General features: G+C 39.4%; 2 protein-coding genes across 5 annotated transcripts in view; one reads left to right on the forward strand and one right to left on the reverse strand.

Annotated features, from left to right (window-relative positions):
- Positions 1-827: 827 nt before the first annotated feature.
- On the forward strand, positions 828-17,102 carry srpx (sushi-repeat containing protein X-linked). 2 transcript variants are annotated; one of them, XM_062431390.1, is made up of 10 exons: positions 829-1,021; positions 7,841-7,897; positions 9,461-9,649; positions 10,907-11,083; positions 11,815-11,941; positions 12,063-12,184; positions 13,306-13,485; positions 14,525-14,658; positions 15,906-16,027; positions 16,286-17,102. In XM_062431390.1, exons 1-10 carry the CDS (start codon positions 961-963, stop codon positions 16,467-16,469), a joined length of 1,353 nt encoding a protein of 450 aa, XP_062287374.1. In that variant the 5' UTR covers positions 829-960; the 3' UTR covers positions 16,470-17,102. The 2 variants fall into 2 exon arrangements, with proteins under 2 accessions (XP_062287375.1, XP_062287374.1); XM_062431391.1 differs by lacking the exon at positions 7,841-7,897 and having other exon boundaries at positions 828-1,021.
- A 1,211-nt stretch (positions 17,103-18,313) lies between these two features.
- The window catches only part of sytl5 (synaptotagmin-like 5), a 49,676-nt gene continuing 42,761 nt past the window's right edge, over positions 18,314-25,228 (reverse strand). For all 3 annotated transcript variants that reach the window (XM_062431392.1, XM_062431393.1, XM_062431395.1), the window contains exons 12-17: positions 24,591-24,693; positions 24,287-24,448; positions 24,075-24,183; positions 22,298-22,436; positions 22,007-22,215; positions 18,314-21,100 (exon numbers count right to left, since the gene is read on the reverse strand). In XM_062431392.1, coding sequence (XP_062287376.1) covers positions 20,958-21,100; positions 22,007-22,215; positions 22,298-22,436; positions 24,075-24,183; positions 24,287-24,448; positions 24,591-24,693 — 865 coding nt within the window. In that variant the 3' untranslated portion in view covers positions 18,314-20,957. The remainder of the gene's footprint in view (positions 21,101-22,006; positions 22,216-22,297; positions 22,437-24,074; positions 24,184-24,286; positions 24,449-24,590; positions 24,694-25,228) is intronic.

Genomic DNA, 25,228 nt, shown 5'->3' on the forward strand with positions numbered 1-25,228 from the left:
AATTGTTAATACTTCACCAATATCTAAATATACAGTATTTGCACCAACATTTGTCAACACAATCATTTACCACAGTGGTTTCCACACTAGGGTACGGGCCCTGCTAACAGGCTGTTGAGCGAATGCAGTGGGACACACATAACCAATCGAAAATGTGAAATAAAACTTAAGCGAAATACAGCTACAGCAGACATTTTTAAGCACTGCTGTGACAGAAAACATACTTAATTGCTGTTCCAGCTGAATCCTTAGTCTTAATTCATTAATTTGGCAACGGTTAAGAAACGAGTGTTCTTATGCAAGGATGGATGGTTTACTTAATTAGAAATATGATGGTGTTACAAAAATGTTAAAATAACATATGCTCGACGTGTGACCCCTCTGGTAAACATAACAAGTAACCCTTGTTAACTGTCGCAGGTATAGCTTTTGTAGGGCTTGGCAATATATCGATATTATATTGATATTGTGATATTGGCCATAGAGCAAACACGAGCAGCTCATCCCAAAGGTGATGTGTTATTTTCTTCAAAGGATTCAAAGGATTTTTAAAGGGACATTTTCTTCAAAGGATTCAAAGGATTTTTAAAGGGAAATTAAAGTTTGTATACTGAGTATGATTACTCAAGCAGGCCAGCCTCTAATTCGTACTTATGTGCAGTAACTCATTTTGTAAATTAACATTCAGAGTGGATGAGATCAAGGACTTAAATTAGGAAAAAAACGTAAATAAGTGGGTTGATGATTAGTTAAGTCCCTTGCGGTGAATACATGTCACAGTTTACCCACAGATGCTGGCACAGCTTCACTATCTGCCTCATACTGGCCGGACTGACTCTGTTTGGAGAATCCTCCCTTGTTTCTGGAGCAAGAGGCGGGTCTTTGGAAAGCAGGAATGCGCTGGAAGTTTTCCTGCAAGCTCCCTTCACATGTTGAAGAGCGTCCGACCCGCGTCTCAATATGGACATGTGGCCGCTGGTGCTCCTGTTTGTCCAGCTGTGCTTCTGCGCCGGGTACGAAGGTAAGGACAAATATAAAAAAGGCTCACATTAACACCTTGACTTCTCTGCTCTGCTGGTCCGGATCAAATAGTCGAACAGACTATATTTAGACAGTCTGATTAAAATGAGATATGTCACTGCTTTAATGCTGGATTCATAGTAAACGTTTTGTGGTTTTTGTAGAGTTTTTTTATTTTTATTTTGCAGTTCTTGCATGCATTTGAGGCTTCTTATCTCCACTGTTGGTTTTTGGTGAACCGCGCTTGTGTTTACGTGGAGGGGGTGGGGAGCGGGGGGAGTACAGTGTGCATCTGGGGGACGTTTCTCTGCACAGAGCTCAGTCTGTGGCTCTAATGAAAGCTGAGGATCAGAGCTTTTCCTTGTCTTCACTTTGTATGTTTCATATTCTATCCCAAGAGCCTGAAAGCAACACCTCCATCAGCCAAATTAATTATAGCCAAGGGCTTTCACATCTGTTGCATGATTGCTGGAAATATTTTACAGTACTTCACTGATGAGTTTTTGCCCCAGTGCTGCGTAAACACAGAAGGACCCCCTGTAACACACACACACACACACACACACACACACACACACACACACACACACACACACACACACACACACACACACACACACACACACACACACACACACACACTGAAGTATGGTTTCCAACAGAAGTGAACATACAGGCTGGCCAGATAGACGGAGCCAGACAGAGCAGAGCCTGTAGCCTGCAGTGAGGAGCTGAAATGACTTCAAAGCTCAAGTCTGGATGTAAGTTGTATGCGTGTGTGTGTGCAGGCACAGTGGTTATGTGCCTGTAGATGGTTTGAGAGTGGCTCACCACCGCTGCCGTATGATCATACAGGCTGAAACATGAACACAAGCTGGCGAGCAGATTTGTACTGACACACTAAATACTGCTTGTCGAGCTGACAGTAAGGCCTCTGGTTCATACTTGTGTGTGTGTGTGGATTTATGAACAGTACAGGGGTGTGTGTTTGTTCTGGTGGTCACTTAGCCCATTTATCAGTTGCGTAACTTGCTTGATCTTTGTTGGAACAGTGGAAAGCCATGGGATTTCTTTTTAAGGCCAGTGTTCTGCATTGCTTCGTACAGTTAAACCCCTTAACAGCAAGTATTTGTGAAAGCCTGATCATATTTTCCATGATGCTTCTTGTACTGATGTGGGTCTGAGGCAGAAAGATCCTCCACACACACAGGGAGTAACTTGAGATATTGCCAGCACCATCACTGGAGAACAGTTACTCTACAGTAATGTCTCTGCCAGTAAAAAAGGAGCGACACTTTATGATGAGGTAAATCCTGAACAGTTACAAAGGAACGACTAAAGAACAGATCAGAAACTGTAGCTGTTAATTAATGAATATAAAAACCAGAGATGTTTTTATGCGGTTCTACATAGAAATAAAAACAGCCATATAATAATGTCTTTTTAAGAATGAACTGTACTGGGCAGGTAGTGTACTATACACTACCTGCCCAGCACCAAATAGTAAACATACACAGTTAGCTGGTGAGCATAGTGGAGCATTTAGCAGCTAAAGAACCAGAGTTAATGTTGGACTGTTGCTGTAAATAAGCAACTGTATGTTAACAAGCTCAAAATCTCAGCAAAAAAAAAGTTCTGATATGTCACTGTTGTGCTCACAACTTGTTTCTGCTGCCCCCAAGTGGCCAAAAAAAATCAGTTAATGCAGGTTTTAGATATGCCAATATGCTCTGTAGAGTTGGGTGATAATTCGACAATTTAAACCCTTCACATTAAACTTAATCATTTGATCCATTGTTAATACACTAATACTGATAGGTGCAGCTTTAAGAGCAGAAAGATAAATGCTGGTCAGTGAAGCAGTATGTGATTTTCCATCTGTGTATCTGCATGAAGAAATTGAATATAATATTCATAAGTATGTTTTAATTAGTGTATAATCACCTGAAAATAAGAATTACGGAATCACTGAACACTGAAAACACTAAATCCTACACACTGGACCTTTAACTCTGCTACTGACAGCTAATTCCTCATTTCTGTGTCTCAGGTAATGTAGTACATCATCCTGCTCAAGTAGCTGCTTAGCTTTATATTCTGTACTCTTAAAAATATTTATTTTTCATCATTAATACTATTCATTGTGGTGAGCTATGTTGATGTGGTTAAGAAAGAAGCAGCAGGCGTGTTGATATACAGTTTAAACGGGACAGGAATCAGTTTAGTGTTCCCATGGAGCAATTATGGAACTCGTCAATCATGTTGAATTGAGAGTTAAAATAAATTAAATCCCATTTTATTTTATGCTCCGTTCGCCTATAGTTAATGACAGTTTGTATAACAATCCCGCTGTGAAAAGCTAATTGGAATATCAGATTCTGTAATTGAAAGTTTATTAATCTGTCAGGAAGTCAAGCTTTTATGCTCCCTCCCTTAACAGTTTGACATTTTTCTAAGAAGTCATTTTAAGCAGAAAGGAAGCAAACATGAGGGTGATACTGGCAAGGGATCTAACCTCATCATGTTGACAGATTTAATAAATCTAAATGAAAATGAGTCTCAGATCACATATTTTCTTTCTAAATTTGAATCTCAAATACTTTTATCAACAAGGACCAGTCAGGGTAAGTATCATCCAATCGCTCACTGCCAGCATTTTCTGACCTGAGCTGTGTCCAAAATCACTCCATCATCCACTCATTCACTACTTCCTGTATAACTCAATATTTTACTCTACACTGAGCAGTTCAATGAGATTTTGAGCACTTATCAATCATTGTCTGAGTCACAACAGCTATTTTCGCATCTATAAAATGTAATGCTTGATACATGCCATGTACACTGCTTTTTTATTCCATTGTGGAATGCAGTGTATGGTAAATATAGAGGGATTTCCAACCTGCCACCTACAGGCAAGAAGAGTGACAACAGCAACCTCATGGATGTATTTAAAACACAAATACTGGGCTTCCGTAGGAATACTAACCCAATTTATGGCATATTTTATTATGTGTAATGATGGCTGTCATAGCTAGTATCATAGTTCACATAGCAAATGGATTCATTTCAACAAAATCTTTACTTTTTATGTCTGGTTGGCCTCTGCTCTATGTGACTTATACACTGCAAGCATGTTTGTATGTCTTTCTCCGTCCCAGCAGGCCCGTTCAATAGATTTTTGCACAGAGATGAATTCACACACAAAAAGGCCTGTCTTGGCTCTGAAAGAGTTTTGTTTAATGTAGCATACTTTCTGGTTTATACAGGGAGACATACAGGGTTCACACTGTCAGTGTCCTTGTGTGCCCTCTTTCCTGCTGGTTACTTTGGAGGTGGAAAATCCCTAAACCGTTATAGTTTGTATAATGAAAAAATAGAAGCTGAGATTATTATCTGATTAATTGAGTAGCTGGTTGAAAGAAAATCATTCAATAACAAGATCATTTGTGGCCACAAGTTAAAAAAAACTATTTTGGGACTCTGTTTATACATGTTTATATCACAGCCAAACAACCTCAAATTGTTTTAATAAAGTTGGTCAATAATCAGCTGTTTCCCATCAAGCTATGAGTAACCACAGTCTGATTTAATGCTGCACACTTTGTAAGTAGTTCCAGCAGAGCACAGTAAAGTTGGCTTGTTGAGAAGTTTGAGTCGTCCAGCCTGTCGCCTGCAGCTCTTCATTTCATGGCGTCTGCTCCCTCTTGTTCCATTACTTCCTGTAATATATAAAACTGGTGTTGATTATGTTCAAAAGTGCTAAAATATAACAGTTGTCTTGTACATTCATTTTTGTTGATGGTCAATGGTCAGTTAGGGTTAACCACAGTGACAAATGCATTGTGTTCCTTGTTTATGCAGGCTAGACTGGCTGAGCATACATGCTCTTTTACATCAACACCTCACTAACAGTTAAATTAATTTATAGAGACAAAGTGACCAGTAGAGAGCAATTATCCAGAATGGTCTTTAAGTTACAGAGAGTTATAAGTGCTTTGATTAGGCTATATATTAGATGGGGATATTATAGTAAGGGATTTGTAGATAACTAGTATCAATGGATATTAAAGAAAGGAAACCACTGTTAATGTGTAGGATGCAGTGGTGAGGGTTGTAATAGTCATCAGGAGGCTGGATGGTAAGTGGACTCTAGGGACCTCAGAGTGGAAGCAGCCACCATGTCGATAAATGACATCCCCATACTCCAGAACTGACAGGAAAACTGCATCAACAACCCCCTTTCTACAGGTCACAGGGATGCCTCTTGTTCCTGTACAACAAGCCAAACTTCTGTCACAGTTTAATAAGATTTAAGGATTTCTATGTGATATTTAGATATACAAGTTTCTCATCAAGCCAGATGCCAAGATGTTTGTATTCTGTGACCCTCTCAAAATTAAAAAAAAGTTATTATAATGTATATCCCTGGATCTAGAACATAAAATACATTTTGTTTTATTTTCATTGAGATTAGTAAGTGCATCTTGCAGTGCGGTAAAGGAGTTGTAATTTCATGATGGTTGGTTGGACAGGATCGGTCACACAGTATACAGTAAACAGTATCATCTGCATAAAGATTGATTTTAATTTTAATGAGAAGCAGTGGCATTAGGGAGTGTTTGGTTTGCAGGCAACTTGAGTCCAGCATGGGACGCTTGCTTACTTACTTACTTACGCTTGCTACTAATGTACAGAGGTAACTGCAGAAAAAATGCTGGCCAAAACTAGTGTTTATGAAATGGTGGGATTTGTGTCTGTAGACGAGGGAATAATTAAAGGGGACATACTATACACAGCTCTATATTTGTATTCTGGGGCTCTACTGGAATTGCTGCATGATGTACGGTTTTTAAAAAAAAAACGTTTTAATGTTATACTGGTCCTTTATGCAGCTCCCCAGTGCAGCCTCTGTCTGAAACAGGCTGTTTTAGTGTCTGTCTCTTAAAGGCCCCCTTCCAGATGAGCTTATTCTTTTCTCATTGGCTAGCTTCCCCTCTGCAGACTTTGGCAGCTCTTAAGGCTACTTAAATTGACATTACTAGTCAGATTTAGCTTCCTTTTCTTAACTCTAATACACTAATACAAACTTATCAAACACATCTGTACACAGTCAAGCCTTGTCAAGCTGACAACATGAACAACCCATGAAACAACCTTAGCAATGAAGGCTATGGAACAGACATGAATGATCTGACATCAGTTCGATGGGGATCTAGAGGTAAATTGGCAAAAAGAGCATTCAGAGCAGGCTCAAATCCAAAATATGAGAGTGGAAAACACAAACCACACATGGGCAATTCTTAGCACAGCCTTAGCAACAAAGGAAGAACAGATAGCTCTTTAATGGAATGTGTGAAGAGCTGACATCAGCTCGTCGACAAGGTAGAAAAAAACGTTGCAAATGAAGTGTTCAGGGCAGTTTGAGGCCTTGGCTATTGACTTGCAGTTTGGGACCTCAAGTTTTGGATCTTTTACTGTGTTTAACATCTGACATCATAACAACATATACATGCCAGAATATCACAAAAGCATATTATGTCCCCTTTAAGTCGTTGTTTGTGGTAACACCTGCCAGCCAATAAAAACAAGTCGTTCCTGTTTGCATAAAATGCCTGAAAAGTTAAGAGCTAATAATTATTCTGGTACATGTGTCTCTAACTAATTTTCACTGTGAAGGGCACGCACACACACACACACACACACACACACACACACACACACACACACACACACACACACACACACACACACACACACACACACACACACACACGGACACACACACACGCACCTGTAATTAGTTTTCCATACCTTTCTCCATCTTGTTTCCCCCATTATGCAGCAGACACTTAAGTTTTCCCTTTAGACAGCTAAATCTGACTCACTCAGTATGTGGGTTCGCTTTGTACAGGCCATGCTGTGTGATCTGACTGCTAAAACCTCAGATCTTGTTGTGCGTGTGTATGTGTGTGCGTTAGATGACTTGCGGCATTTTGGTCAAGACAGCTTTTATTAAACTGACAGAAATGCCATGATGGGGACTGGGGAAAGGGCCAGGAGATATATGCACAGTATCAGGTTCACTGACCAACATGCGACTCTAATATGAAGCTGGAGGAGGGTGGAACACTCTTCCCTTGTGGATCATGAACAGAGGACACATTCACATTAGAGTTCATAACATCCCGGGGCCAAGGTTGAACACCCTTCCCCCATTTTAACCCCTTCCTCACCCATTTCCTCTATCCTTCCTGTTTTATTGCTCCTCGAGCTGCTCTATCTCCCTCCATCCCTTCCTCTTTCCTAAAAAATGCTCCCTGCTCATCAAAATTCCCTTCACATTTGTCTTTCACAAGCACCACTCAACAACTAAAAAATATCTTTTGCTCTGTTGGAGTGATATGTGCAATGTTTAAGCTGATTTAATATGGATATGTAGCTATGGTAAGTATAAACCATGGAACATGTTTTGGAACAAACATTTTCAAAACACTTTTACTCCCTCCATTTCTACCAAACATAATAGGGGGGCACAACAAGAAACCACTGGATTGAATGAGAGGATCTTTGTGTTAAACAGATTCCTTGTTCCAAACCAGATGGAAAAAGAGGATCTTTTGGGGTTTTCTTCTTTATGCATGTTTCTTGTCCAAAAGATCCAGATCACCCCCCCTAGAGTGTGGTTCAGATGAGAAGTTAAGCAATACTTTGGGTATTGCCAGGTCAGCTTAGGACAATGCTTTTCAAACATTGCCTAACACCTTGGATGCAGCGCTTTTCTTTGTATTAGTTGCTTTTTCTTCTTTCCTTTTATCCCCAGGGTCAGGACATTACGCCTATGGAGACGATGAGGACTCGTATTCTCGTAGATATAAAGGTGACTGCCATACACACATGCACTCTGGAAAGTGACTCACATTTCAATTTAGGGACCGCGCTATTGAGTTCAAAATAAACGCGATTTCCTGAATTACCTCACCTCATTCAGAGAAGTAGCTCTTGTAAAGTTCCCAAAGTATCTCTAAAGAGGTATAATTCAAAGGCAGTTAGTTCAAGCAGTTTCGTTAACTGACACAGTTACGTCAAAGACGTTTCTAGTTTTAAATTCCGGGTTACTTAGACACGGAACATTTTCCTTGAGGCCAAATCAAACTCTCTCCTTGTGTAAAAGCTCAAATGTAGTATTATTATTTTTTTACTCAGTGGTTGTGGAGACTTTGCCAACACACACACATACAGAGAGATCCAGAGTGAGTGAAGCTTGCTGTGCAACGAATACTCATTTTTATTCCAACTGGAAATTAGCCTAAAATGGTGTGTATTCTCCTCTCCAAGTGCATGCATGTGTGTGTGTGTGTGTGTGTGTGTGTGTTGGTCCACAGGGTTGAGTGTTTGTCCTGAGCCAGCAGGAAATAAACTGCAGTTTTTGATTTCCGCGTATTGGAATAGAAACCTTGTGGCCCCTCAAACTTGGCATCCAACAAGGAATTTTTACACAAGCGGTGTAGAGATGGGTAGAGGTATCCAATATGGGCGGAGAAAAGTTGAAAACAAACACGGTTTTCCATGATAGGGAGGGATATTGAAAGTAGTGACTAGATATTTTCGTGTAATTTATTGTCTTATATATTATATGATATTATATAAATTAATTATATTATAATTTTTTACATCCTACCCTCTACCTGTAAAAGTCAGTAAAGCTTGGTGTGGCACTTTCAGTTAGCTGAAAGTTTGAAGAAGGCAACAAAGAAGACAGAAAGCATTGCACTATCCTTAAGCTGAGTTTCTATGAACTGGATGATATCCATTCCATACATTGTTATCAAGGTTTTTTATGGTGAAACAGTCCTTCAAGGGGAACTCAAAGATCGCAGTGTTGTGTTTAACAGCCAAAACCCAAAATATAACCACATATCTCAGTAGATCAATATAACTATGAAATCCAAGAGGGATCATGTGAAGGGTACATGCAAGATAAGACTAACGGCATGAAGGTGATAGGTAATGCGAAATTAAGAGCTCAAATAATTTATTTCAGAGCACAATACGTGAGTATTGATAAAGAGCTGCTTTCTCAACACACATACATGCACATACACACACGCACGCACACACACACACACACACACACATATATATATTATGTGAAACATAAGTGCTGTCTACGCATCATTGTCTGTATGGATTATGGGAAGTCGCAGATAAGGTAATGAGAAATCCACCATATCTGTCTCTACTCAAATGATTGGTGGGTTTTCACATTTTCACACTCATAAAGGAAGTCTTTCAAAGCTTTTATGGTCTTCAGGTAAGTACCATTTATTGAATACGGATATGAATCACCCTCTCTCCCATTACGAGGGGGTACCCTAAAAACATAATTGCTGTGATGCAGTGAAGGAAAAGGTCAGCACAGTTCTCTTTTCTCCATTTTTAGGGACCCCGTGGTGTGCACCCATTAAGGTGAAACATGGTGACGTCAGCTGTCGCACCCCGAGAGGAGAACACTACAGGAACGTGATGGGGACACGCTGTAAAGTCCGCTGCAAGCAGGGATACGAGGCCCAGAGCTCAGAAGTGGTGTGCATGGCCAGCAAACACTGGTCTTCTAACTACGCCTGCCGAGGTGAGAACTGACCTCTACCTGAACACACAAACATATTATGTCTCTCGTCATACATGTAGACACGTTCATACATCTACTTACTTGGTTTGCCTCATGGATCCCTGAAAGCTGATAGTAATTCTTACATTTTTGAATGTTTTCACATACAGTGTATAGCCACATATTTTACACATTGTTCGTATCATAGTCTTAAAATATCAGTTTAAAAGGTCAGTTTCTCCATACATAGATTTTTAAATTAGGTCATGTTTATTCCACACATTTCTCAGATCTGTTGCTTCTCTCAGAAGTTAACTCTTGCCAGAGTGTGAGCCTCTATGGAAACACTATTTAGACGGCGGTGGAATAAATCACTATACGTTGTAAGTTAGAATACTGATAGAAAAATGCTGCCATTACTATTACTTCAACTACTCTGCTGCTCTAGAGTCAGCTCAGCTTGAAGGCCTGCTCTTCAAGACAGTAGTGCTGATCAGATATGCAATAACATCAAACGCAATGAAAACCATACTGAAGTAGGCCAGCGCTGCATGGTCGATATCATGAGTTTTAATAATGCATCACTCTGAACTTAATGCGGAGAGCTCAACTGAATGGAGAAACAAAAGTCTTAATTCAAAGCAGCACTCCATCAAGATTGAGCTCTTACTGGCATGAAGCAAAGCGTTCTGCTTTATGGGAGAGTTTTTCCTTTTAAAAGGGTACATTTATTTTCAGCAAATGCAAGAAATGGACTTATCCAGGTCACACTGATTTATCACCGACATTACTCACTGAAAAACAATTTTTATTCATCAATCTCTGTTCGTGATTGATTAAATGTGGAGTCATTTATCACTGGTTTTCTTTTATTTATGACAGAAATATATTGTTTCTTTTTGGTTGCAGCTCTGAAGATGCTTTGCTGCTGGTCACAGCCAATAGATTTATCTTGAAGAATTAGAAATGTGCTTTAAACTGTGACTGAATGAAATTAAACCCTTACTATACCTTAAGAAAATTCACTATGATAATCTAGTTCTGATAATAAATAATAATAATAACAAACCAGACGTGGAGTGATTTTTTAAGTGGTCTCGATGAAAATATGGACCCAAAAAGGAGTGTGAAGGAATACGATTGAGAATGCCGTACGCAAATATGTAAATCATTTTATTGCTGTCTGTCAATTGTTGTGCTGATTTTCTGCTTCTGCTGTTGTTGGGTGGGGGTGGGTGAGAATACCCTTTAAAAAAGACATTGAACTCTCTCTGACAGAGATCCGCTGTCCCAAGCTGAACATGCCCAATAACGGCGGCTACAAATGTTCAGACGGCTCCTACTTCAACTCTCGTTGTGAGTTCTTCTGCTCCCCTGGATTCAGTCTGAAGGGCCAGAAGACGGCAACCTGCCAGCACAACAAGGCATGGAGTGCCGGAGACCCCACCTGTGTTGGTAAGTCAGTTTGTGTTCTTCTCTGCAGTTGTACTGAGGGATCAACTGTGTAAAATACTAATTTAATGACTTGTTTAATGCACAAAGTCAGTTGTCGGCTACTGAATGAAAGCCTGTGTGACAAATCATAATATAAGGTTAGATAACTGATGTAAAACAAACAGGTCTCCAAACATGCTTATGGTCACTATGTGGTTTGTCCCTCATCACTTGGAAATGATAAATGTTTTTCATTTCTTTGCAGTGAGACTGAGCGTGAAAATCACTTTGTTTTTCATGGAAAGCTGCATTGTACAGGCTTTCTCTTAAATAATCATATAGATGTCTGAATAGTCTTTTGACCTTGGTAATGGTGGGTAGTGACAGGGTTTGTATACCACAGTTGTCATGTCACCTGACAAAAATCACCGGCTAGAGTCAGGAGCCTGCTTTTGCCTACATCTGTCTAAAATCAAGGACCCTGTTGTTTCAGAAATTAATAAATAAAGTTTGAGTCATAAATCTGCACAGTTATCACTGTTAACTGCTGTGCAAGAAGACAGGAGTAGCAGATGGTCGATGTGGACACCTCCCATTCTGGCCAATAGAAACCAGATTTCCTATTCTCCATTTGTGGCCTAGCTAGTGAAATGTATTTCAATGTGGACCATGTGATGTGATTTAGAGATTTGCTTTCTTTTGTTTTCCCTTCATTAGTTTTTGTTTTGTTTTTTGGTTGCCATTCTCTTTAGATATGGATCCTCCAAAAATCAAGTGTCCTAATCTGAAGGATAAGTGGGCAGAACCAGGAAAACTGACAGCAAGGGTGACCTGGGACACACCGGAGGGTGTGGACACTGCAGATGGCATCCTTACAGAGTAAGTCTCATCTCCACCACCCTTCTAGCTTTTTCTTCCATGTTGCTTAAGTCGGTTTTAGTCCTATTTGTTATTCCAGTCTGAACAGGGAGGTGAATTAAACTAAGCCTGTCTTTTGCAGTGTTATCCTGAAAGGGAAACCTTCAAAATCAGACTTCACAGAGGGGCTCCATAAGATGTCCTACACTGTGTTCGACCGTGCAGAGAACAAAGCATCTTGCCGCTTCACTGTCAGAGTGCGAGGTGAGCCTTGAAAAGCTTAGGAGGAGATGGAAGGTTTTTGATAGACACATCAATCTCTGTGGAGCAGGGTATTAGTAGCACTTCATTTTATGGTATTTTTCCAAGAACTAATAATTTACTGCTAATAATGGGGAAAATAGAGACAGTGTTCAATTGTTACACTTTGAATGAATTTGTAAAACCTATGTGTCTTTTAGTCAGTGCAAAGCAGGTCAGCTAAAAATACAAAAAAATTACATTTGCTCTGAAAGAGCACAATTCAACATAAACAGAAAGAATGAATGGATGTTTACTTGGGTTTAAATTGATCCTTATTTACACATATATTTAGTACCAAATTCTTTCCAGTAAACTTACAAGGAAATGATAGTGTTGCCAGACTCTCCGGGTTTAACTGGTATCTGAAGGAATTAGTTTTGTTCCAATTTGACTTGTTAAGTCCAAAATAATGAATACAAGTTTACAATTTTACAGTGCCGTTTGTGACTTATAACAAACAGACAACCGGAGCAGATTGTAGCAGGTTACAGGTATAATAAACACGCATAACTTCTATGTTTATGATTAATAATATTACCATAACAAGAACAAACAAACAGGAGTTTATGTCTGGCTTTCATCATACTGTAGGGGTTAATTCCATGTGATATCTTCATGAGGGACTGATGACCGCCTGAGCCAAGTACCTTAAAATATATTATATATATATAATATTCTTCTGACTTAAAAAACTGATGAGGACAATGACTGTATTTGTCTGAGCCTATGTGAGGATGCAGGCCTTAATATTATGTTATGATTATTCCATTATTCAGTCTAAAGATACAAACTTTAATGAAGACACCTGATAAAAAAATAATATTATTTGGAAACTAGTCTGGGAGGTTCTGTTTTATACCAGTGTTTAGTTTAGATTACTACTTTTTAAATACCTGGATACAATATCTTGTTGAGTAGGATCTCATAGCTTAAAATATCTAAGGTTAAGAGTGTTTATTTTAAATAGAAGATGGAAAAACAATTATTATTATTATTCAATTATTCCATCATCCCCTCTCTCTCCTTTCTTTTAATCCCACCTTGCTGCCTCACATGTCTAATATGTCTCTCTCCCTGTATAGTGCGCCGCTGTAACCCACTATTTCCCCCTGATAACGGTTATATGAAGTGTGACAGTGACAAAGACAATTATGGGGCCACTTGTGTGTTTACCTGCACCGGCGGCTACGAGCTGCAGGGCAGCGCTGCCAGGGTGTGCCAGTATGGACTCACCTGGTCTGGAACAGACACCACATGTGCAGGTATGTACTGCACACAGATACAAACGTACACAAACAGAAACAAGGTATGTATTAAACTTTTTTAACCTGTACTAAACATTTTCCATGGGAACAGCTCAGTGGAGGAGGCCCACCTCTACCATCCATTGATTAGAAAAATCAATACTGTACGTCCCTCTATTGAATGTCTGTATCTGTGAGACATGAAGAAGTAGCCGATTGGAGAGACTGTGTTGCAGACCATTAGAGATTATTGGACTGTAACCTTGCTTTGGTTCTTAAGTATACCTTACTCACTTACTCATTAGGATAAATATTATTTTTTAATAGGAATAACAACATTGTTTTTTCTGGACTTTTGCAAATTGAATTTTTAGTATTTTCACTCCGATAATAATAATCATTTAATTATCAAAAAAAGTGTATGTCTAACATTTACGTTACTTCACTCATGTAGGGCTGCAACTAAAGATTATCATTATAATTGATGAAAGGGGATACATTATGCGCATTTCCAGGTCTATATTTATATTTTGGGGCTCCACTGGAATATCGTTTCATGATTTACAGTTTTAAAAGCCTTTTTTTCTTCTCAAACAATGAAGCAATTATCAAAAGAGTTGAAGATTAATTATCTGTCAATTGATCAAGAAATAGTTGCAGCTCTAGCCTCATGGTAATTCCGTCGTTTTATGTGGGGACACTTGTGAGTGCTGAGTCAGGAGTCTGATGTGAACCTAGATAAAGTGAAGTTGGTTGTTTTACTGTCTTGTTCATTACCCACAACCCAGAGTGACTGGAAGGTTAGGGTTAGGCACTACTCATCACTAAAACAGGGTTACATGTCTAACAACAAAATGTTGCATGTTCAATTCATTGTTGAATAATCGACCCGAGTAGTCATAGTACCTGAGGGTCGTGGTTGATTCTATCTGCTGAGCAGCCTGAAATATGTCAAATAATGCAGCATCTCACTGTAATGAAATCCTGTTCCAGCAGCTGGGTCTCATTGCACTGTTTGTCATATCATGTCATGTTGCGTAATTCTTTGTCCTCACAGCCATGAACATCAATGTGGGAGTGCGTACAGCTGCTGCACTGCTGGACCAGTTCTATGAGAAACGGCGGCTCCTCATTATCTCGGCCCCTACAGCTGCCAATCATAATTATCGCTTCCAGATGACTAACTTACAGGTGAGGCACGACTCACAGAGAGAAGGTGACATGTATGTATGTGGAGAACAGGCGTGAAGAAATTATTGAAGTGATGTCTGTCCTCTGTAATGCTGCTCAAAAACGGGGCGGCGGTGTGGTTGGTCTTCTTTCTTGTTCAGCTGCCAAAGTGGGACAAAGCAGTGAGGCAAATAAATAGGACTGGGGTGTCCTGATGAATAGAAAATGTCAAGGCGATGAAGAAATGACAGTGAAATGGGCCTTGATAAGGCTATTGTGGGGGTGGATGCTTTCCTGGCTCGTCAGAACCCATTAAGTCAGAGCTGTCTTTAAACGCTTGACCTTTCAAAGTGACTGGGTTATAATCTGAAAGACAAACGTCGGCTTGTGAACAAGTCCTGTAGTAGTTTGGTTATCAGGAGGTGTTTGTGCTATCTAGCGCTCAAACTGTTAGTCCATTTATTGAGAAAATTAATCAGCAACTGTGTAATTACTTTGATCATTTTTTAAGCAAAAATGCCCAAAATTGTCTGGTTCCTGCTTCCCCAGTTTAAGGACTTGCTGCTTTTCTTTGTTTTATATCACTGCAGTTGAGAATCCCTGGAGTTTGGACTAAACAAGAAATTAGAGGATGTCATGTTGGGCTCTGGGATATTATGATTATTTTTGTCTACAATGTAGTTCTAAAAATTACATTTTCAACCTTTTCACACACAACAAAAATATATGCAATAACAATGATTTCTTCTTACAATGATGTTTGATTATATTATTATATTATATTATCTTTTTCTGTCACAAATCTATTTTGTTATCTTGCTGTATCTGCAACCTAACAAAGACAACTTTTAAAAACTGAAAAGGCTTCAAGTTTCCATATCACACTTGTTAAAGTGGAATACTTAAACATGTTAAACTCTAAGGTGAGCAAAGAGAAACTTTCATCCGTCTGCTGATGGATGTGAAAACAGCCATCTAGTGTCAAACTCTTCACATACATCATTCTGCACAGTGAAGGCCAAACATCCAACTGAAGGAACAAGAAGAAAAACACATTTTGTCAGTGGAGGCGTCACTCATTAGGTATAAGATGCATCACTGCTGTCATTCTCTGTCCCTCTCTCTCTCTCTCTCTCTCTCTCTCTCTCTCTCTCTCTCTCTCTCTCTCTCTCTCTCTTTCTCCCCCCCTCTCTCTCTCTCTCTCTCTCTCTCTCTCTCTCTCTCTCTCTCTCTCTCTCTCTCTCTCTCTCTCTCTCTCGTGGTTACAGCATGCCCAGTGTGGACTGGACCTGAGGCATGTGACTGTAATTGAGCTGGTTGGGACTTACCCTGCACAGGTTGGCCGAATTCGACACAGGCTGCTTCCCCCAGGGCTGGCCCTGCAAATCAGGTACTCTCACACACCACACACACACGTTTCCATCACTTCAGAGGACATTACATTGACTTACATTCATTTCCTGGTGACTTGTCCTAACCATAACCATTACCACCACATGCCAAACCCTAAACCTTAACCTAACATTAACATAACGCTAAAATAACAAGCCGTCCCCATTTGTCTCCAAAAGTAACCTATGACAGACCACACTTTAATAACTTCATCACTGCGGCTCACTCCATCTTCTTACTGATGTGCATTTCCTAGGTTACTGCTCCGGATTTCACAAAGGGCTTTCCACATGGTGTTGATAGACAAGCAGGGCATGGACAAGCAGCGCTACCCATTCCCAATCACAGCGGCTGAATTATTCACCACCATTGACACCTTCCCCATCCGCAAGGATGAGATGGTGCTACAGCAGGAGGCAAGCCAGACCTGCCAATCATAAAACACGCCGGGCGTTCAGTGCACTTCCATGGACTCTCATCTTTGATCCTTTTCCTCCTCTATCACAGCAGACGGGACCGACTCACATGTCCCCTTTTTCTCTCCATGTCACACATTCCTACCTGAACTCAGTCAGCCCAATATCCAGAAGTTACAAGTATGTGTGTGTTTGTATGCGTCTATGTGTGTGTGTGTTTGTTTGTGTGAGCATGTTGTGTGTGTGTGTGTGTGTGACATCAAAGGTCGGGATGTCAGCCATGGTGCTGATTTGAAGCAAGGAGATTCATCGTAAGCAGTTAGTAAATGAAATGGGTCATACAGTACATTACAATCATATTGATTCCTGTGTCTTGTCCATCTGTATGTTTTATTAATATTATTATTATTATTATTATTATTATTGTTTTCAAAGCAGAAATATGTTTTGTACAAAAAGTCTTTTACTGTATGAACTGGAAAGCTCTTTGCCTGTCTAATATTTATGTCCCACTTCTCTAATAATGACGTATTCTGACACTCTCTGGAATACTGTGTGTGTATTGTGTACTGTAGAGGACAATGATGCTGTTCTGTTGGTACGCTGTACATCCACGCCTGAATTAACAAGACACTGATTAAATATGTCTATCTTGGAGGATGTGATCTTCAGTATGTGTCAATGTGCATGCAAGAGATCTGAGGTGAAAATACTGGGCAGAAAACAGAAAGTGAAGAAAGGGGGAAAGGATGCACTGAAAATTGGCCATAATATCAAGCATCTTCTTTTAAAATAACAGAAAATATTCCCATATCTTTTTCAGTACAAACAACTTGTTTAAAAACAATTCCCAGAATCAAGTGTCAATAAGTTTGTCTCATTTCAAGATATAAACACTTACTGGACACAAACTGGCAGGGTTTTAATCCTGCATGTCAGGAAGTATAGTGGCGTCCTTTACAGTATCACTTCTCACAGCAAAGCGGGCACTGTACAGTGCATTAATAATGGCTCTGTTTTATTCAAGTGTCTCAGTAAGTCATGAGAGTGTGACAGTGAGCCAGCATGAAGAATACGAGGACCCTGAAAATGAAGCAGATAAATGGAATTCAGCCATCATTCATTTTATTAACTTAATTATTTACACCTGTGTTTTTCCTGCTTTTTTCTGTGAAAAAGGTCTATACCTGACCTCTTTATGTATTGAGGTGTGTGTCCTGATTGGATAATTGGGACATTAACCCACCTGATTGGATAATTAGGACAATTATCTAATCAGGCGGTAGATAATGAGAGTCTGTTCAGGAAGGAGTTCCCCAAAACTCACCAACCAAAAAATGAACAGAAACACTCTAAAAAACAAAAACAAAACAAAAACAACAACCCCCTTTAAAAATGCGTAGTTAAGATCACCCAAAGCTAATATGAGGCTTCATCAATCTGAATAAAACAAATCAAGTGAGTATTTTCCAAAGTTACACTCATTTTAGTACAAAATTTCCTTTTGTCTTATTATCCCTGCACTACTGCTCAACAAGGAAATGCTGTCTGGGTCTGACTATAATTTGGAAGATACCCACTAAAATTGACCGACATAGGGCTGCTGAAGCATTAAATTAACTAATCATAGCTGTTTTGTGCTTACTTTTTTGGATGGGAGAGAAAATTCTGCTTTTTATAGCATATTTGTTTTCAGAGTCAATCTTTAAACAACTTTTTGTACATTTAATTTAAAAACTATATTTTTTTTAGGAAAAAATGCTTTAAAAGGTGTGTCACAAACTAGTCTTGTAAATACAAAGCCAACATTCCATATAAAGTGTATAATATAGGAAATGTTCTCCAACAAAAAAAGCAAAGAGTCAATGTATGGAAAGATGTTTTTATTTCAAAATAGTCCTGTAACACATATGGGACAAAGTAAGCTTGAATACAGTGAGTGTGATGCTTGGAAACCAGACACAACAGATATAATACATGCTGTACATAAAGAGTTTTTTCAGTAATTGGGTATTGCACAAGCCTGTAATCTAAAGTATGTTGTACAGTGAACACAATGTATTATTACTATAATTGTGCAGTGTGAAACCGTTTTCCTCTGGGAGGTCAGAGCTGAGGGTTTGCCAAGGACAAGCAAACAAAATTGGCATTCCACATGAAAAATGATTTTACAGGGTTTAACTTGAGAATCGTTTTTGTGAACTGCGTAATTCATCACAGGCTGGTGGACCGCTAAGCCCCGAGCGTCAGGGACAAGGTGACTTGTCATTGACTCATTATCAGTGCCCACCACCAACACCACACCCCTCACCCCTCCCGAGATGAAGGCAGCTCGCCTCAGTGCTGACTCACTCTGTAACACATAGCCCCCATTTCAGGGATCCTGGGAACACACCTAAAACCACACTTCCTCTTCTGAGTGTAGAGCGATGTCATTATCAGTGCTTTACTTACTTTTTTTTGTTCTTCTACCTCTGTTTCTTCTAATACCATGCAGTTTACTTATCACACTGATACAGTGTTATGTAAATTTACAGCAGAGCTAGTTAAAGTATTATGTAATCTGTCTACACTTTGTGCCAGAGATTTCTTAGACAAGCATGGGTGGAAAGTAAACAGCCCTAAGTACATTTGTTACTGTAAGTACATTTTCCAGGAACTTGTATTTTTTGTTGTGCTGAAACAATTAACCCAATAATCAATGTAAAAAGTCTAGATCTTGTGCCAGATATTTTTTTAGACAATCAGCCTGGACAGGTTGGAAAGTACCAAGCTTTAAGTACATCTATTACTGTTATTTTTCAATAACCTGTATTTTTGTTGTTGTGCTAAAACAATTAACCAATTAATCAATCAACAGAAAATAGACTACAGCCATGCTAGCAGCTCTGTGAGGTTGTGCTTTGGCACAGTGGTGCTTTGAGTTAAACGCTAACATCATCATGCTAACATGCTCAAAATGACAATGCTAACACTTGATGTTTAGCAGGTATACTATTTGCTAACATCTTATTACGAAACAAATTGTAGCTTGGGGTTGAGCAGAATGTCATTTGTTTTCTATTAAGTATATACTGTAAGTATTTAGTATTTAAGTTTTTCATCATGAACCAAAAGGTTCACATTTTGTCCTGTTGATGGCTCTATTGGAAAATTCAGGGGATCAGGGCTTTACAATTCATCCTGAGGAGACATCCGAAGGGTGAATGTCTGTAATGAATTTTATGTCAATCCATTTGATTTGTTAAGACATTTCACCCAAAACCATAAATGTCAACCACCAAAATCAGTAGGATTCATCCTCTGGGGAACATGAATGGTTGTACCAAATTTCATGGCAATCCCTCCAATATTTGTTGAGATATTACAGTCTGGAATAAAGTGGTGGACTAGTGAATGACAGAGAGACATTGCCAACGTTACAGCTGCTAAAAATACCAAATATTTTATGGGTGCAGCTTCTCCAAAGTGAGGATTTGCTGCTTTTTATTGAGTATCTTTCGAGACGTCACCTTGAGCTCTGGAACAATCAACCGTTGATTTTCTGCCATGATCATTGCAGCAGAATAAAAAAAAATAAATATATCAACTTTAACCCTGTGAGATTTATGTTAAAATCCTGCATTCAACTCCTTTTTGAAACACAAGACTAACAGGGTAATCAAAGTTGGATTTTTCTTTGATGATCTTTTCTTTCATAAAGTGATCAGAGGGAAAACATAAATAACAGATGGTCATCACTTTGGAGAGCATTCTGGGAATTGGTGTTGGAAAGGTATGCTAAAATGGGCCTTTTGCAGTGACCATACATCATGTGACTACTCAAAAGTGCATCTATTGTATTTGTACTTGGTAGTTTTCCTCACAAATAATTGTCATTCTGCTTCAATAATAATAGTCAAGTAAGAGCACTACTTCAGTAGGGCAGTAGAACTAGCATCGGTCTCCTTCCACCTCTGTACACAACTGTTCACAAGGGGGATGAATCTGTCTCATTGTGTGCTTCAGACCAGGATGGAGCTTGGTTGCTCATAAAGGGAATGTCTAAGTCTCTATGTTATTGATCAGTATCTCATCTAATGCCTTACAAATGGTCTCTGTTGCTGTAACTACATGCAGAAATTACTCTGGTACATGGATCACAGAGACATGGACATACACATCAGGAGTCACACCGTGTGCTTTTTCAGTAGGTACGGTAAGTTACATACAACACATGTCTTTCATATACAGCAGTAAACAGCAGTGCTTAGTCAAGACTAGATGCTTTGGAGGGCAGAGGGGCACATATTGATGAGTGTGTAAGGCATGACTGGCTGTTCTGGACAGGAGAAGGAATCTAAACAGAGCATCTCAGGTGAAAGAACAAGGGAAAGGGACAGTCGTTTGAGTCCTGGACCCTCTGCTGTGTTGCTTCTCTTGACCGTTCCACCGTTCTCCAGCTCTCGTCACACCTTCACTTTTTCTCTTCTTCTGTTTTTCTCTTTTATTCTCTCTGTGCTTCAGCCCGGCTCATGTATTGCATCTGCGCATGCTGGATCGCAGCATCAGAGTACACTCATGAGGGACTTCTGGGTTTTCGATCATGTGTTGCCACAGTCGCTGTTCCTCTCCGTATGAGTCCATCCAGTCTACCTCGTTCCCGTAACTTTTGCCTTTAAAGGAAAGACAAACACATTGACATCTGTCTTACTTTGTCAGAACTATTAGTGAACCCTGAGGATATTTACTCCCTCAACACCCTGGTTTTGCATATTAGATAACTAGATATACATTTTAAGATTATTAGGGGATTACCCAAATAGAAAATCAGATTGAAACATTTACATGTCGTCAGGCAGAAGTATTGAATCTACATATATGCCTGGCATTGAAACCAAATTGGAAGTAAGACAAAGTTAGCCAACTGAAAGGTATAGCCCAGCATTTTGAGAAATATGATTATTAGCTTTCTATTGGCAGACTGTTATCTGAGCAGACCAATACCACTCTCATGTCTGTATGATACAGGCTAATAACTACAGCTGATTGGCTTAGGTTAGCACAAAGACTAGGGACAGCCAGTACAAAAACTGAAGTGTACAAATGCTATGTGCTGGACTATGTCTGTTCATTCTTGGAGTCTCTGCTTATTTCCTGACAACCTCACGGAGACAACAAGATTCAGGATGCTCCCTTGTCTTTACTGTATAAAGATGGAAGTGGTACTTCATCTAACTCTCAGCAAGTGAGTGATTTCCAATTTTTGATTATTTGTACAGCACAATATTTCTGTATAAACTACAAAAGAGAATGGCACTCACTTTTCCCAAGTCACACAGCTCACACAATGTTTCCCTCTAAATCTGCTAACCTCAACAGCCAGAAGACGAATACCAGCTCTTAATGGTGTTAAAACACAACTTCCTGTAGGTGTAGAAGTATATTCACCTCCTCAAAGACTAAGTAAAGCTCCTTAGCCAATGTAAAACTGTGCCTGAACTTCTCAGAGGTTTTACCATCATATTTCAAAGTGGAGACGTCTTGTCTTACATAGTGTCAAAATCTAGCCAGGCACACACCTGTGCCAGCTCCTAGCCTGACTCCTCCCAGGAACACATTGCTGGCCAGAGCTTCCTTATCCCATACAGTGAGCTCCAGGCAGACATTGTTGAGGTCTCCTGGCTGCAGGCCACAGTACGTGAAGGTGTGGTTCCACTGTGGATTCACTGTGCGTCGCTCCACTGCCGTCTTGTGCTTGGTTGACTTGTTGGTGTCAGGGAGCAGGTATCTGGGCAGAGGAATACAAATTTACTTTGCAATGCTCGGGCTGCTTCAGCAAACATTATGAAACAAGGGAGCATCTCACTCACCCTTTAACAAAAGAGTCAGAAGTGCCTCCAGACTTGACAGCGGTTAAATTTTTGGCTCCTTTGACTAACAGCTCAACCATGCCCCCTTTAGGCAGCGTGAAGCTGCTCGTCTTCTTGCTCTTCAGGAACCCTTTCTTCACTGAGGGGAAGGGAAGCAGATGGAGTGAAAGAATAAACAATCTTCAATTTACAGGTCCAGGTTTATTTATGTAACACTTAAGATACAAACAAGTCTGGGATGAGAATTTATACATATGAAAAATGTATGCACACAGACACACAAGCACATTGTACTGTTTGTACAGAGACAAGCATGCCCGAGGCAGGACACATGCTTATGATAGTAAGCATTTTTAACAAAGAGAAGCTACATTTATGTGTCAGCAATACACATGGATTCAGCTTTAAACACAAGAAATAATATTTTGAACTTTGAAAAATTGACTCAGCAATTCAGACTATTTGGTCTGATTTGTTCTACTCCTAGATGGAAGTTTAGCAGCAGTACGCAGCATAAGTGGGAGATACAATTCAGGAACATTTTAACATAAGTTTCAGTAGTAATGTCAGGAAGATACTAGTGCATACACAACTTTTTTTCTGGTCAGATGGAAGTAGGAAGAACTTAATTTTAGGAATAAATACGAGTTTGCTAACTTGTGGCAGTAATCATAAACGTATCCTGTGCAACTAAACATTTAAACTTCATTTTTTTTTATCAGAGTGGGAGCTAAGAGTTTCAAAAATATACTTCACATGTTGGTATGAATTGGAGGAAAATATCTGTAGGATATTTCTATTTGATGTAAATATGGTTTGGTGATAAAAATATGGAGTCTTGGATTTGAATTTCACACAGTGCAAGCATCATACTGTTCGGTGGAACAGAGCAAATGGATCCAAATGCAGGAGACTGCGGGCTGAGTGAGGCTGAAGTAACTTCTTTATTAAAGGCTTGCGCAGGCAAAACAAAGCTGGCAGATCAGAACAAAACAAAATGCAAAGCAAACAGAGGATAACAAAACTGAGCAAAGGATCCACAAGAATTAACTGAAAACCAGGACGTAAATGCAAACGGAACTGAAAGATCAAGGAACAGGTTGCAAGACACAATGGCAGGCTGGTAGAGGATTGGCTTGGCAAGACCCAAGGAGCAGTGTTGGGCTAAGGAGACTAAGCATGATAAGTGCAGAGGGAAGAGCAGGTTGGGGAAAACAAGGAAAAACACAAAAGGCAATAGAGCTCAGGGCCATGGACAAATCAAAACAGAACGCCGTCCACAAGCCAGTCCACAATCGTCGTCATATATAATTGGCCATTCATTAACCTGTCTTGGAATTACATAAATATAATTTAAATCAGTGCATAAGGCACCCTGGGCAAACATAACTTAACATATATTGCTGTTGATAAAAATATTAATAAATCAGCCTATTTAGTGGAGTGGTTTGCATATTAAGACTGCATGAAACAATAAAACTGAACAAAAAGAAAACTGCAGCTCTGAATAACTAGTTCCAATGAGAGTCAATCAACAGTATCTCAAGTGATCTTTAAATATAATCTGCATACTCTCATCTGTCCTTCTTGCCAATCATTCCAGTCTTAAAAGGCACAAAAGCCTGAGGGCATCTGGTGGACTGATGGAGCCAGACTGGGACAGAACCATTACACATACAGCCTACATTAAGAGCTGAAGTAAAATGATGTATAGTTTAACAAAATGTGATGTAGAACGTTATATAAATTACAATAGTCATGACTATTATGAATGTACCTTGTACTTGGTCCAGCGGCAGTGTGAGGTTCTTCTCGGCAGGTATATACTTCAACACGACAGTCAGTTCTCCTTTGTACTGCATTGTGGAATCAATACTGCTCTCCAGCTGCACAAAAATGATTCACAAACCTCTCAAACACTTTGTCATTGTGAAAACAAAGAAAGGAAAAGACAACAAAGTGTGAACATGCTAGTTCACTGGTTCCTACCTTGGGCTGTAGAGCATACCACTCCTCCATCTGTGAATCAAACTCCCAGGAGTCAAATGTCAGCTCCACTTCCCCCAGGAAGCTGTTGTGTCCAAATCGGTCGTGGTGCCACACAGAGACTTGCAGAGTTCGTGTCTCCAGCTGCGAGTGGCTGATCACGTACTGCACAGGTGAAAAAAAAGATAAACTTAATAACGAAGATTTCAATTTGAAACTATTTGTTGAACTAGAATAGAACAGTTCAAAAAATAGTTTCAGTTATAGAACAGAATAATTGTGCTCATTGAGTTTTGCAGCCACTGACCCTCAGATTCTCGTTGAAAACAGGGTTAATGGTGTTGGATTTGATGCTCGTCTTCCTCTTGCTTTGTCTTGATGTATCAGGGAGCAGGTAAGTCTTCACATATCTGCCATGGAACAAACACAGTGACTCACTCGAGCTCCATTGGAGGCAATGGACATTTGTCTTCGTTCAACAACGCATTACAGTAGCTCCCCCTACTTCATTAAAGTAGATGCCTGCCCAACTGATACTGGAATAATAATAAAAAATGTTTGGTTTCTTTTTCATTTTTTCATTTCTTTTACATAAACACATAAAGTGTATTTTTAAAAATCAATAATCTTCCAAATTAAATTATTAAAGCACTGAAGATAGGAAGATATGACAGTCAGACCAATCAATGTTATTATTAAGGATGACAGTGGCAATTGCAACTGCAAATCTTTAACAGAAAACTGGAAAAGCAAGTGAGGTATCACTTTTCTAAAAAGGTACACTTAAAAAAGAATTCATATGTTCTAACACAATTTACTAAATTGCTTTAGACATGAGTTATTAAGCATTAACAGGACAAATGTTGATGACAACATATAACACCTGTTTTGTCCTGTTAGCTAGTTCATTTCATATTTCTATAGGACCATTTTGAGCCCTTCCCT

Source organism: Scomber scombrus, chromosome 13, assembly GCF_963691925.1.
Source record: "Scomber scombrus chromosome 13, fScoSco1.1, whole genome shotgun sequence".
NCBI classification, from domain to species: domain Eukaryota; kingdom Metazoa; phylum Chordata; class Actinopteri; order Scombriformes; family Scombridae; genus Scomber; species Scomber scombrus.